The sequence below is a fragment of the Impatiens glandulifera genome, chromosome 6, assembly GCF_907164915.1.
Source record: "Impatiens glandulifera chromosome 6, dImpGla2.1, whole genome shotgun sequence".
Taxonomy (NCBI): Eukaryota; Viridiplantae; Streptophyta; class Magnoliopsida; order Ericales; family Balsaminaceae; genus Impatiens; species Impatiens glandulifera.
This window is the reverse complement of record NC_061867.1, coordinates 2,579,550-2,594,361: the sequence shown is the minus strand read 5'-3', so window position 1 is coordinate 2,594,361 and position 14,812 is coordinate 2,579,550. Positions and strand designations below refer to the sequence as shown.

Below are 14,812 nucleotides of genomic sequence, written 5' to 3'. Positions count from 1 at the left end.
TCTTTATATTTTTCACATATGTTTCGATGAATTAAACCTAATCATCAATTTAAGTTTAAGAAACATTTAGATACCAAATTTTCAGAATTAAGTTGTCTAGGTCTTCCATACCATTAATAGCTTTCGAGCAAAAAAGTACTTTTGAACATGGCATACCCCAAACTCAATTTCTAGTGCAGTCTTTGACATTGAATTTTCATCCTCCTTAGGTGAACTAGTTTAGTCTCAAGGTCCTTTGATCAACTCGTATAATATTGTCTTGATGATCGACAACATTTAAGCTAATATCTATAAGTGTGACAATTTATCATTGATACTGAAATATCCTTTGTGTCAAATTATGTTGGGAACACTTGATTATGGTATCTATTTGATATGGAATTTTGGATTTTGTCCATAAAAGTTTTATTTTGTTTTGTTTTATTTTGAATTTTGAATTAATTTATTTATTAAATGTCATTTTAAATTTAACAAAACTAAAATAATTTTTTTAATATTTTAATTAATAAATTAGTAATTTATTTCACGATTAAAATGATGGTAAGACCATAAAGAAATAATTAATAAAATTAGGGATTTATTTTAATAGTATTTTTATAGCCCAACCATTTTTGTGATATTAAATTCAACTTGATGAGTTTTATATTAGAATCAAATTTATTTTTGTTAGATGGGACTTGGGAGTGACATAAGTACTTAACTCCTATTTAAAATTAATATTTTTATTTAGTAGGTATATGTGAACGATATTTGTCGGTTGAACCTCACCGGACATGAGATTCTTCATTAACTTTATTTAATTCTTTAATAATTCCGTGATGGTCCTCCCACAACTTATCCCTTTACCCTTTTTCTATGGAGGGGCCTATAATTAATAATATATATATATATATATATATATATATATATATATATAAACACTTTGACATTTATATACAATATTTGACATTTATATAAATATTTGACTTTTATTATTATTATTTTATTAATTATTGATCAAATTTAAATGAAATATATTTTTATCTATTTTAAAGAAATAATGGATGATCATAGGAATCATGATATAAGCTATTGAAGAGAGTTAACTAGTTAAATAAAATTATTTGAATTGTTAATGATTTTGGCAAAACTAAAAAAATTATTAAATTTGTTTAAAATGCGTATAAGATTTAGACCAATATGTTTGTTGCATTAAAAATAGAATTAAGTTTACGGTAAAACTTCGATGAATAAAACCTTTAAGACAAAAAAAAATTATTCATTTTGGCAAGATTATTTATTTATCTATTAATGAATATAATATTTTGAGATTTTTATTTTTATAATTATATAATTTTGTATATATCAAATTCAAATCTATCATAGTTATAACTTTTATGTATTTTGGAGAGGAAAGAAACAATTAATTTTGGAAGCATTTTTCAAAAAAATATAACTTATTAATATATTTGAAAATTAGTCCTTTGATGAAATTTATTCTAATGTATTATATAAATAAAACATATTATTTAAAATATAGTGTTTATTTATTTATATTTATATATATGACCTATAAAAATTTATTTGTATTTATTCTTTAATGCATTAAGCGAGTTTATTCGTTAAACTCATTGAATCAGTAGAGACCGAAGAAATTTATTCATTTATAAATAAATATGTTCTAATTTATTTTGCGTAATTACTTTTGCATCATCGTGTTCCACTTCTGTGTTTAATATTACAATTGTTTTAGTAATTCAAAAAGACAAAAAAAAAATAGTGAAAATAATATCTATTTACTAAATTTATTTTCATCTATTTTGTATGTACATTGAAATCGAGCTCGGATTTATCCACTTTTATGTTTTCAATTTATTTTTGACATTTTAAAAGTAGTTTGAGAATAATATACGTTGTCAGCGGTGAGAAATAATATTAATTTTTTTAATATAATAAAATTGTTTTAAGACTTTTACTATTTAACCATATCTAATGTAGTTAATAAATATATATTTTCTCTTAACCCTTTTATTTATTATTATATTTTTTTTTATAACTCAACACCAAACAATCGTGCCCCCTGATATACAACAAAACCTAATGATTTTTTTTTAGCTAGTTTCCATTTTTCTCTTTTTTACTTTATATTTATTTATATTTTAAACTTAAATAATATTATTTCCTTACCAAACCCTTACCCCTTATCCAATCAAATAAATATTTATTATTTATCATGAATGAAAAAAAAGAAGTAGACGTATGCTTATAGATAGAAGCGAACAAGGCTTAAGTCGACTTCTACCACCCGACTACCTTAAATACTGAATCTCTTTCTTTTTCTCTGTTCATTTCATCGTTGATCTATCTATCTCTTTCGTATCAGAATTGAAAGAAATGTTGTCCAGAATCGAAAAACTTCGATTGATCAAAGGCACAATCATCATAATCGTCTACATAATTTCAATCACAATCTACTTCATGTTCAAAGAAATGAAGCAGAAAGTCATAGCCGCACTCCCCAAGTTCCATTTCTTCAATCAAGTCGCCGATCATGAAATCAACAACAATACAACAACCAGCAGCCACATCTTCATCGACGGAAGTTCTCCAATACCTAAAGAAATCGTAACAGCTGCGATCAAATCGAGTCTACCCATTATCAGGTACGGAGATTTTCAGCAGGATTCAAATGGATCTTGTGTTGTGTGCTGGGAAAACTTTGAGTTGAATGATGAAATTAGGGTTCTGGTTAATTGTAGACATCATGTGTTTCATAAAGATTGTTTGGATAATTGGCTTGATGAAGGACAAATTACTTGTCCTATTTGTAGATCTATGCTTCTTCCTCCGTTTACTAATCCATGGACGGTTGTTCTTGAATCGAACTCGTCTATGGAGAGATCTGATCATTGATTTATCATATATGATAGAAGAAGAAGAAGAATTAATCATCTATCAATCTCCACTGTTTGTTTCTATATTCTTCCGGTAGGAGTAGAATTTATTTCATAATATAGTTTTCCATCACCTTTTTTTAAACTGAATTTTATAATAATTATAATCAAAATTAGGTCATCGAAAGAATTCAGATTGCCCATGCATTCCTTCGGTCTCTATTCCAAATTCTCTATCATTATCGTTTCTTATTATGAAAAAATATAGAAGCAACGAAATTGGGAACGAATCTGATGTGCCCTGTTAGTTATGCAGAAAAAATGGTCATATTCGAGACAAAAATTTCCAAAATAAAATTTTAAACTGAATTTTGTAAGACTATTTTAATAATTTCTTGTTTTGTTGTTGGTGTTTTTCAATTTTTTAATATTTTATGTAAAAAAAATCATATATAAATATTTTTGACATTTAAATTTAAATTATATTAAATTAAATTTATATATCAAATACTTACAAGATAGTTTATTCTAACATATCTATTTTGTTACTTAATATTCAAATTTCAACATTCATTTTTTATTTTATCCACACATTGTATAAATCTTATTGGAATAACTAAAAAAAGTTATTTTATCCATTTATTTTTAACTCTTTTTTATATATTCTACTTTTAAATATTTAATATGTTGATTTTATATATTTCTTATATTCAAAATAACCTTATTGAATTAAAAAAATGTGAAGGGAATTATAAAAAAGTTTATCTTTTATTAAAGTAATTTTTAACAAAATATATAAAAAAGAGTTACCAAATGAACTATTATTACTTAAAATAAATATATTTGATAAATATTATTTAAAATCACTCAATTTCTTAAATTTGATCTAACAAAATTAAACTAGAACATTTATATAAAGTATAAATTATAAATTATTTAATTAGATAATATAGTACTAGCTACTATATATTTTGGGTAAAATTATATTTAAATATTTTTTCAATATTCAACATTCAATCCTTAATTTTGTTTTTTAATATTATCAAACAGACTCCAAAAAATTATTCTTTCAATAACTTAAAATATATATACAAAGATAAAAAGTAGAGAAATACACTCTCACAAGTGGAGACTGTTTATATTTTTGAATGCAAGGATATTAATTTTTATCTTTATATTAATATTTTGATTATATTAAAAAAATTAAAATATTATTAGAAAATCTATTTTTAGTAACAAAATGTGAAAGTAACCAAAAAATAAATAAATATAACATCCATTTATTGCCATTATGTTTCCCAAAATTGTAGTCCAACCATTATTTAAATAACAAAAAGTAACCTAGACTTGCCAATTATTAGTCATGTGGCATGCTGATGGACACACATTAATAAGATAAAATTGAAGGGGGCCTACAAATTTTATTTAAAAAACATATATAATCTTTTATAAAAATCACAAAATTTTATAAAAACTTATAACATTTTATTTCAATGTGAATTTTCATAACTCTATTTTATATATTTTCACCATTTTTTTGGCATAGTCTAACTTAATCATTAATTTAAGTTATACCAAATTTTTAGAATTGAGTTCTCTAGGCCTTTGCCACAACTTTAACTTTTGAACAAAAATGCTACATTTGAAGAGGGTATACCTCAAACTTGATTTCGAGTGCTGTCTTTGACATTGAATTTTCATCCTCCTTCTTAGAAGATATTTTAAAAAATGAACCAACTACCAATGAACTAGTTTAGCCTTGTGTACATTTGATCAACGTATAATAATGTCTTCATCATCGACAACATTTAAGCTAATATTTATAAGTGTGACAATTTGTCATTGAGGCTGAAATATCCTTTGTGTCAAATGATGTTGAAAGACTTGATCAAAGTGTCTCTAAGAATTTGTTAATTTGATATATTTTGAATTTTGAATTAGTTTAATTATTGAATGTCATTTTGTATTTTAAATTTAAATTTAACAAAAATAAAGTAAATAAATTTTAATATTTTAATTAATAAAATTAGTAATTTATTTTGACTGTTAAAATGATAGTAAGACTTTAAAGAAATAATTTATAAGAAACTGATATAAATTGATCATACCTTAGCGAATTCTGAGTAATTTTGGTCTTCATATTATCATTTGTTTTTGTCTTTTATTTAAAAAAATAAAATAAATAAATAATAGTGAAATTAGTTTGGTTAGTTCCAAACTCACCCAATATTATAAGAAGAGTAAATAAGAAGTCTATTATAAACATGTTAAGAAAACTTAAAAAAAAAAAAGTATAAATAAGAGCGAAAAAAGATTTCAATATCCCAATTAATTCTTTTTGTAACCCAAAGTTATAACACCGTATTTCAACTTAAGACATTTTAGGTTAAAATCGATGATGATATTTTTTCTAGATATATAAATCTTAATTCCTATGTAAAATTAATATTCTTATTTAGTAGCCTATATGTGAACAATATTTAGTCATTAACTTTATTTATTTCTCTAATAATTCATCCTACAACTTATCCTTACCATTTTTTCATGGAGGGGGGCAAGATTCGACATTTACAAATAATGTTCAATTTGAATATATTATACAAGACTTTGACATTTATGTACAAAGTTTTACTTTTAATTTATATTATAGTTCTATATGAATAAAAAAACATGTTTATTTATTTTTTTTTATTTTATGATTTGTAGATCAAATTTAAATGAAAGATATTTCCACCTCTTTTGAAGATATAATGGATGATAATGAGAAACATGATAGAAGCAATTGAAGAGAGTTAACAAGTTACAAAAACATTATTTGAATTGTGTGCTAATGTTTTTGACAAAAGTAAAAAAGTAATAAATTTGTTAAAAATTGTTTGAGGTTTAGATAAATTGGGTGATCTAGCCACTTGAGTTTGAAAGTGATGCATGATTTTTGTTGCATTAAAAATAGAATTGAAATATGTGAAAATATATGATTTCTTTATTTATTATTCCAAAAAATGTGGCGATGAAAATTAAGAGAATAATGTATAAATTTATATGAGTAGACGATGCCTAACCGCCGCACCGAGAATTCGGGAGGGGGCGGGACACTGCGAGGTGAGTAGTTTATCTGGGGCGGATGCCTCCTAAAGAGTAACGGAGGTGTGCGAAGGTAGGCTCAAGCTAAGATTTAGCTCGTGAGCGTAATGGTATAAGCCTGCCTGACTGTGAGACCGACTGTTCGAACAGAGACGAAAGTCGGCCATAGTGATCCGGGAGTCCCGTGTGGAAGGGCTCTCGCTCAACGGATCAAAGGTACGCCGGGGATAACAGGCTGATGACTCCCAAGAGCTCTTATCGACGGAGTCGTTTCTAACTCGTTGTTTTGTCATTTAGTTAGTTGGAATAAGGTTAAATATTTTAAAGATTAAGAAAGTTTGGATATTCGAAATCTTATTTTCTTTAAGCTCTTCTATTAAAATTATAATGGAGATTTGTCACAGAACCGAATAGTCTTTGGACATCGATGATCAAATGTAAGTTTGGTTACGATTGGTCTAGTTGGTTCACAAAAATGTCTAATTATCCAGCGGGGTGTAACATTTGAAGAGTAATTTATTCTTTGTAGAAAAGTTTCTGTGAGCATCTAGATTCATTATGGAGGATGGTTATTCGATTAGTTTTTGGGTCGACATTTAGTGTAATGTCAAAAATCTAGCCACGATGTATCCCGAACTTGTTTTCATTCCTATATGTAGAAATGTCACAGTTAAAGACATGTTTGATCTTCGATCTAGTGGTTTCATTAGACGAATTGGATATAGAATAAGATTAAACATTATAGAGAGTTCGTCTCATAATAGAGTTTTACTTTTAGTAGGACGCAAACACGTATCACCGTCTAAACAAGATGTTATTCGTTGGCAATACATGAATAGTGTTCATGTAGAGCATTACTACAATTTGTTCGCTAGATGAATTCATATAATTTATACCATAATATATTTTCTATTACATTTTTTTAAACTGAATTTTTATAATAATTATAATAAAAAAAAATTAGCTCAGAAGAGGAATAAAATAATGAAGAAGCCATATTTTAATAAAAAATTTAGAATATACTGAAAATTAGTTAAAATTACGTATAAATAGTTGGTTTCTATTTATTATCTTTGGTTAAATTATTTAACTTAAAAAATAGTTTTATTTTCATGCATATAATTATAATGTCATTATTATAATATTATCTAAAATTCTTTATCGAAAGTCTATAGAATCTGTTAAAGAGTTGCCGCTCTTATTGAAAAATCATGCACATTAATTCTTTTTTCCATTGCGTCGTTTATTTGATGTATTTTCTAAAAAAAAAAATCATATATAAATATTTTTTGATATTTAAATTAAGTTTATTTATCAAAATACTTATAAAATAGTTTATTCAACATTTTTATTTTATTTTATCTATTTTGATACTTAATATTCAAAATTAATTTTAATTTTATCCAAACATACTGTATAAATCTTATTGGAATTAACTAATAATTTTTTTAATTTTGTACTCCATTTATTTTTAACTCTTTTTTATATTTATTCTACTTTTAAATATTGAATATCTTGTTATATATATATATATTTATATATTCAAAGTAACCTTTAAGGAAAAAGGTGAAGAAAGGGAATTATAATAAATTTAATGTATTATTGCAAAATCTATTTTTAGTAACAAAAAATTCAAAGTAATTTAACCATATATGGCCAATAATGTTTCCCAAAATTGTAGTCCAACCATTATTTAAATAATAAAAAAAATTAACCGTTTTAATAGTACCCAACTTGCCAATTATTAGTGATGTCGCTTTTGATGGACACACTAATAATATAAAATACTAGTAATCAAACTAATATCTTATTAAAGTTATATAAAATGGTATAAGTATATAATTAAAGATCTTGACTATTAAAAATATTAAAGTGAAGGTGGCCTACAAATTTTATTTGAAAATATCATTAATCTATTATAAAAATCACAAATTTATTTCTATATGAATTTTCCTAAATCTGTTTATATTTTGCACATTTTGTTCGATGAGTTAAACTTAATCATCAATTTAAGTTTTAAGAACGATATCAATTTTTCATAATTGAGTTGTTTAGGCCTTCCATGCCATAACTTTAATTTTCGAACAAAGGGAAATTTTGAAGAGGGCATACCCCAAACTAAATTTCTGGTACCGTATTTGACATTGATTTTTCATCCTTCTTAGAGGACTCCACTATAAGATATTTTAATGAATAGATTAATTACGATGAACTAGTATAGCCTTGTAATCCTTTGATCAACTTACAATATTGTTTTGATCATCGACAACATTTAAGCTAATATTTATAAGTGGAGTCATGTGACAATTTGTCATTGAGGCCGAAATATCATTTGTGTCAAATAATGTTGGAAATACTTGATCACCTTGTTTCTAAGAATTTGTTTGATTTATTTTGAATTTTGAATTTTGAATTAGTTTAATTATTGAATGTCATTTTGTAGTATAAATTTAAATTTAACAAGAATAAAGAATTTTTTTTAATGATTTAATTTAACTATTAAAATGTCAATAAGACAATAATGAAATAATTTATTAAAAATCGATACATACCCGATCAAACCTAAGAAGCCTGTCTCTTAGTCAATTCCGGTAATCTTGGTCTCCATATTATTCATTTCTTTCTGATTTTTTCTATAAATTATAATAAAAATAACGAAATCAGTTTTGTCATCCACCAACATAAGAATATATTGATATTTCCACGTTTACCCATTTTTAAGAGTGAAAATATGTATATATCCCCCAATCAATTATTTTCATTATCATGCATTTATAATACATACTTTAACATAAGATATTTTAGGTTAGAATCGAATAAAATTTGGTAAAAAAAAATAATCTTGGCTCTTTCTTTTAGATGATGATGATTTTCCTAGATGGGGTGACATGATAAGTCTTAACTCCTATGTAAAATTAATATTCTTATTGAGTAGCCTATATGTGAACAATATTTAAGTCATTAACTTTATTTATTTCTCTAATAATTTAGCAAGGGTCCCTCGAACAAGTTATCATTTCCCTTTTTTCTTGGATGGGAGTGACTCATGGGACAAGATTTGACATTTACAAATAGTGTTCAATTTGAATATATGATACAAGACTTTGACATTTATATACAATATTTGACTTTTAGTTTATATTATAGTTCTATATGAAAAAAAAAAAACATGTGTAATTTTATTATTATTATTATTTTAAAGATATTTTCACTTCTTTAAAGAAATAATGGATGATCATGAGAAACAAAGCAATTGAAGAGAGTTAAAAAAAAGAGTAAAAGTAGGAGAGAAATTTGGAGAGAGAATGAGTGAGTGAATGTTGTGTCATCACGTTATTGGGTGAAAAAAAATATAAGTGGAGGAGTAAATAGAGATTTTTTTTCATCAATCAGATTATTTAACATTTAACTTCAATCCCTTTTCAAATTCTCTCATAATCATTTCTCTAAAAAAAAATATATTTAAATTATTAATAATTTCGACAAAATAAAAAAGTAATAAATTTGTACGAGCTATAAACAAAATGGGCGAGAATTTAGCCACTTGAGCTTGAAAGTTGAAAATGATGTATTATTTTGGTCGCATTAAAAAAAAAAAAAATAGTGAAATGATAATATCAGCTTTACTAAATTTATTTCCATATATTATGTATGTAAATTGTTTTTCTCACTCTCTCTTATATTTTCACTCTTTGTCCATTCTTTAATTAACTCCAAAATTACTTATTTATCTCTATCATTTTTATATATTTATATTTTTTATCTTATTTATTATACTTATTTTATTTTATTTTATTATTAAGTTTTTTTTACCATTAAATACAATTAATTAATTAATTTTTAATATTTGTTTAATTTTCTTTATTTAATTAAAAATACAAAATATTTTTTTTTATATTATAATTGTTTAAAATATATAAAATATTAAAGTGTGTTTTGATTTAATAAAATATAAATATTTTATTAAATTAATTATATATATATATATATTAAAATATTTAAATGATTCAATTTTTTATATAAATAAAATTATCTATTAAATAATAATTAATAATTAATCTAATCATAATATTTTAATTAATAATATTATATATTAATAATTAGTCAAACATAATATTTTTAATAATATTATTTATTAAATTAGTACACATTCCAATATTTAATATATTTTAAATAATTATAATATAAAAAAATAATATTTTATATTTTAATTAATTAAATAAAGTTATAAAAAAACATATTAAAAATTAATTAATTATATTTAATAAAAAAATTTAATAATTAAATAAAATAAGTAAAATAAATAAAATAAGAAAGGTAAATATATAAAAGTGAAAAAGATAAATAAGAGCATGCTTGGTAAGTGATTTTTTAGTCGGAAATAGATTGAAATGAGATGTTTGGTTGGTGGTTTTGATTACAGGATATTGATTTGATTCCCGGATACTCAGGAATTATCCAATCCTCTCTAAATTGGTAGGAATGAATCTCATTCCAGAGCGATATACTCTCCTATTTTCTCTCTCATAATTATAATTATAAATATAATATCATAATTATAATATCATATATATTTTATAATTATATTATACGTTATTTTATAATTAACATAATAATAAATTTTTATTTATTTATGATTAAATAATTTCAATTATTTAAATAATATTAAAGAAACATTTAAAATAAAATTTTAGTAATAATTACAATAACTAATAATAATATAATTAATTTTATATAATTAATTTTAAATATTATATATTAATAATAAAATTAAAATAAATTAATTAAAATATAAAAATATAAAATTAAAAATAAAATAACAATTTTATATAAAAAAATATTAAAAATTAAATATGAAATATTTTAATAAAAATTATTATTAAAAAAATTATATCATGTTATAATAATTTAATTTAAAATATATAATATTTGAAAGATTTTGTCTTATATTATTTATATTTAAAAGATAATTATTTATTTATAATTAGTAACAAATTGAAATATTTAACATTTTTTATTATAAGTATTTTTATTTATATAATTAATATGAAAAAATATCAGATGTTTATATTTTATTAAATTATATCACTTAAATATTTTATAAATTTTAAACAATTATGTTATAAAAAAAAATACTTTATATTTTTAATTTAATAAAATAAAATTAAAATTAATCATAATTTTAATAACAAAATTATATTTATAATTTTTCTCCTATAAATCCAAACATTATCAATGAAAATGAGAATCTCTTAACCAAACACTACACTTTTATCAATCATAGCAATTTTCATTCCACGCATCTATTAATTCCAATCCTATTCTCATTCCTTTATTTGAATCAAGCACCCTAAGTAATTTTTAGAGTTAATTAAAGAATGAGCTCAGAAATTGTGAATATGAGAGTGGTAGGAAAAACACTTCACACTTATAACTAGAATTTATCCATTTTTATAGTCTGGGTCGGCAATTGGACGAAAATGAGTCGAATTAATAAATAATGGTTGGGCTGGACCCACTTCTAACTAGTGAGCTAGTGACTGGGCTTGACACAAATAATAATTGGGCTGAAAATTATAACATTCTTCCCTAAGAGACAAGTAATTGGGGGAAACTGTGACCGCTGCAATAATTTGTGTTTGGTTAACGTTATCACAAATTCGATAGTTGTGAACATGCCTATTTCAATTAGGTCAAAATCGAAAATTCATATAAAATTGTTATGCATTTGTAAATTATTAAGATCGTAAGAATTTATTTTGAGAGGATATGAGTTATATAGATCATAGATAAATTCTTACTTAAAACGTTTTAAGTTATAATAAATGTCATTACTCGGTCAAAATTAATATTCTACCATTATAAAACAAAAAATTATATATATTAATAAATATAAAATTAATTAAAAAATAATCATAATAAAAATTATAATTACAAAATCAATTATATAAGTTTATTATAATTATTTTAAATATATAAATATAAATTTACTTTATTTCTATAAAATAGTAAAATCAAAATATTTTCTAAACTCGAACAAGTTTAAAATTTAAATTTTAAATTTTAACAAATTTACTTAAACTAGAATCGTTAAACTTTTTTACGGTCTTAAAATCATAAAATTTTGGGAAATAAAACCATATTTTAACTCTCAAAACAACCCACAAGATTGAACTATAATATTAACACAATTTATGTTTCTTGCAAAATAATAAAATTATGAACATTTCAAAAATTGAGATCATAATTGATTAAATTTAATGTAAGAAGAGTACATTAAACTAAATATATGTCCAATATTAAATAAAATAGTTATCTTTATTTTTTTTTTAAATAAAGGTGTGGTTACCTAATTTTTTATTTGGTGAGTTATTAAGAGAGAAAAATAAGAAAACATTGTGTGACATTGATTATTTATTTTATCAATATTAGTTTAATTTTGCCTTTTCTATTTGTTATATATATCAGTTATGAATAATTTTAATTTTTTGCAAATAGTTTTGTTGTGAAGATACCAACTTTATTTTTATTTTTGTATTTTCTTACTTTTGTTACTTTTTGAAATATTATTTTTTTATTTTTTTCTTCTAAATAACCTTGTTAAAATATAAATGAAATGAATGTAGTTATACATCATTTTCATTTATTTATGAGAATGTTCAAATTTATAAAAAAAATAATGAAGATATTTTACTCAAAATTTATTAATTTGAAAAGTCTTCTAGTGTTATGTTAGTTAGATTTGGGACTCTAAGTTGAAAAGTAAGACAAACCTAATAAACTAGAATGACTCTATTTTAACTTATATAGTTTAGTCAAACTAAAATTAGATCTTTAGAATATTTTATGTTATTATTTATTTTTTATATACATTTATTTAATTTTAGATAATTAAATTTAGAGAAACCAAATAACAAAATTAAAAAAAGTTATTTAAAAAAAGAGTTCTTAAACAACTTTCATATAAATAATGTTAAAATATTTCAAATTGAAACAAATTCCTAAGTCTTGTAATAAGTCTATACTAATAATTATTTCCACACTATTGCCTAACTTACTTGGAAGCTTTAATACGGAGTTGATTATGGACAATTATTTCCACACCACAACCTTATATATACATACCTTCATTCCACTATTCCAACACACAAACAAACCAATAATACAATGAAATCCTTCTCATTTTCTCTAGTTCTAATCTTCGCCCTTTTCTCGATTTCCACCAATGCAGCCACGATAACCGTGACCAACAACTGCCCCTACACCGTATGGGCTGGAGCCGTGCCCGGTGGTGGTCAACAACTCGGCCAGGGTCAAACATGGACCATTAACCCGGCAGCAGGCACCACCGGTGGCCGTGTCTGGGGACGAACCAACTGCAATTTCGACGGATCGGGTAGGGGTAGTTGTCAAACTGGAGACTGCAACGGGCTCCTCCAGTGTCAGGGTTATGGCTCACCTCCCAATACGTTAGCTGAATACGCGTTGAACCAGTTCAGCAACTTGGACTTTTTTGACATTTCTCTTGTCGACGGGTTCAACGTGCCCATGGATTTCAGTCCCACCTCAAACGGGTGCACTCGAGGCATCCAGTGTACCGCCGATATCAACGGGCAGTGCCCGAACGAACTAAAGGCTCCCGGAGGATGCAATAACCCGTGTACTGTGTTTAAGACCGACGAATATTGTTGCAATTCAGGTAGCTGTCAAGCTACCGATTTTTCGCGATTCTTCAAGACTCGATGCCCGGATGCTTACAGCTACCCTAAAGATGACCAAACTAGCACTTTCACTTGTCCTGCAGGAACTAATTACAAAGTAGTGTTCTGCCCATAAAAACTTTAACTATTATAATTAACATGCTAAATAAGAGCTCAATCTAGCGCAATAAAGAATTAATATGTCTGAGCTACTACAAAATTGTATTTGTAGGCTTCTTGGTTCATACATATAATAATAAAATGTTGAATCTAATGTTATAAAAAAAACATTTCCTTTTATAACTGTTTCTTTATATATATATATATATATATATATATATATATATATATATACAAATTTATCTTAAATGCTTATAAATTTTAGAATATTTAGACCATCCAATTCATTTTCTTTTACCCCTCATGAATCAACCCCATAATGAATAATTGACATGACTTTAAACTTATAAAGTTTGTCATGCATTCGCTATCAAGCATTCGCTATCAAGCGGTACCTATAGTCAATTTAAAAAACAAAATTTTATATATATATATATATAATATTATTATTTATATCCATATATTTTATATTTTGTTTATATAGTTAACATTCACTTATTTAAAACTTAAATAATTTAAATTATCATGTTTCTTTATCCTAAATTCTCTTTAACTACCTTTGGCCTCTACTCGGACTTTTCGGTTAGCTCTCGGTTTGTTTTCTTCACCCTCCGTCCTTCGGTTAATTTTGTTTATATTATAAGATTATATAAATTGTTTATATTCTAATTTTGATTCTATATTTGTGTTAATAGATTAAAATAAAAAATAAAAAAATTATTATTGTCATTTTTCAAACTTAAAGAATTTGTTCACAATTAGTACTCCTTATACTTAGTTCTGCTTTAGACTTTAAAGATGAAGATATTGCAAATTGGCTGAAAAATATTATTAATCAAAAAAATTTAGTGAACAAAAAATTCATTATTTAAGATCTCAACTCTAGCATTATAAAATTGATATTTCTCGTAATGAAAATTTTCAAAATATGTCTTCCACCATTAAATTGTGCCGCAGATTAATTGAAATAAATAAGTCATTTGATTGATAGGTTCATTCAACTTGTTTTTACTTTGCCAGTTTTTATCGTCGCCT

At 24.1% G+C, this 14,812-nt stretch overlaps 2 protein-coding genes across 2 annotated transcripts; both read left to right on the top strand.

Moving 5' to 3' along the window:
• Positions 1-2,349: 2,349 nt before the first annotated feature.
• LOC124941129 (E3 ubiquitin-protein ligase RHA1B-like) lies at positions 2,350-2,892 on the top strand. Its single transcript, XM_047481394.1, has one exon. The coding sequence runs from the start codon at positions 2,374-2,376 to the stop codon at positions 2,890-2,892; it is 519 nt and encodes a 172-aa protein (XP_047337350.1). The 5' UTR covers positions 2,350-2,373.
• Positions 2,893-13,025: 10,133 nt separating this feature from the next.
• Positions 13,026-13,960, top strand: LOC124942128 (thaumatin-like protein). Its single transcript, XM_047482554.1, has one exon. The coding sequence runs from the start codon at positions 13,125-13,127 to the stop codon at positions 13,791-13,793; it is 669 nt and encodes a 222-aa protein (XP_047338510.1). The 5' UTR covers positions 13,026-13,124; the 3' UTR covers positions 13,794-13,960.
• Positions 13,961-14,812: the final 852 nt, after the last annotated feature.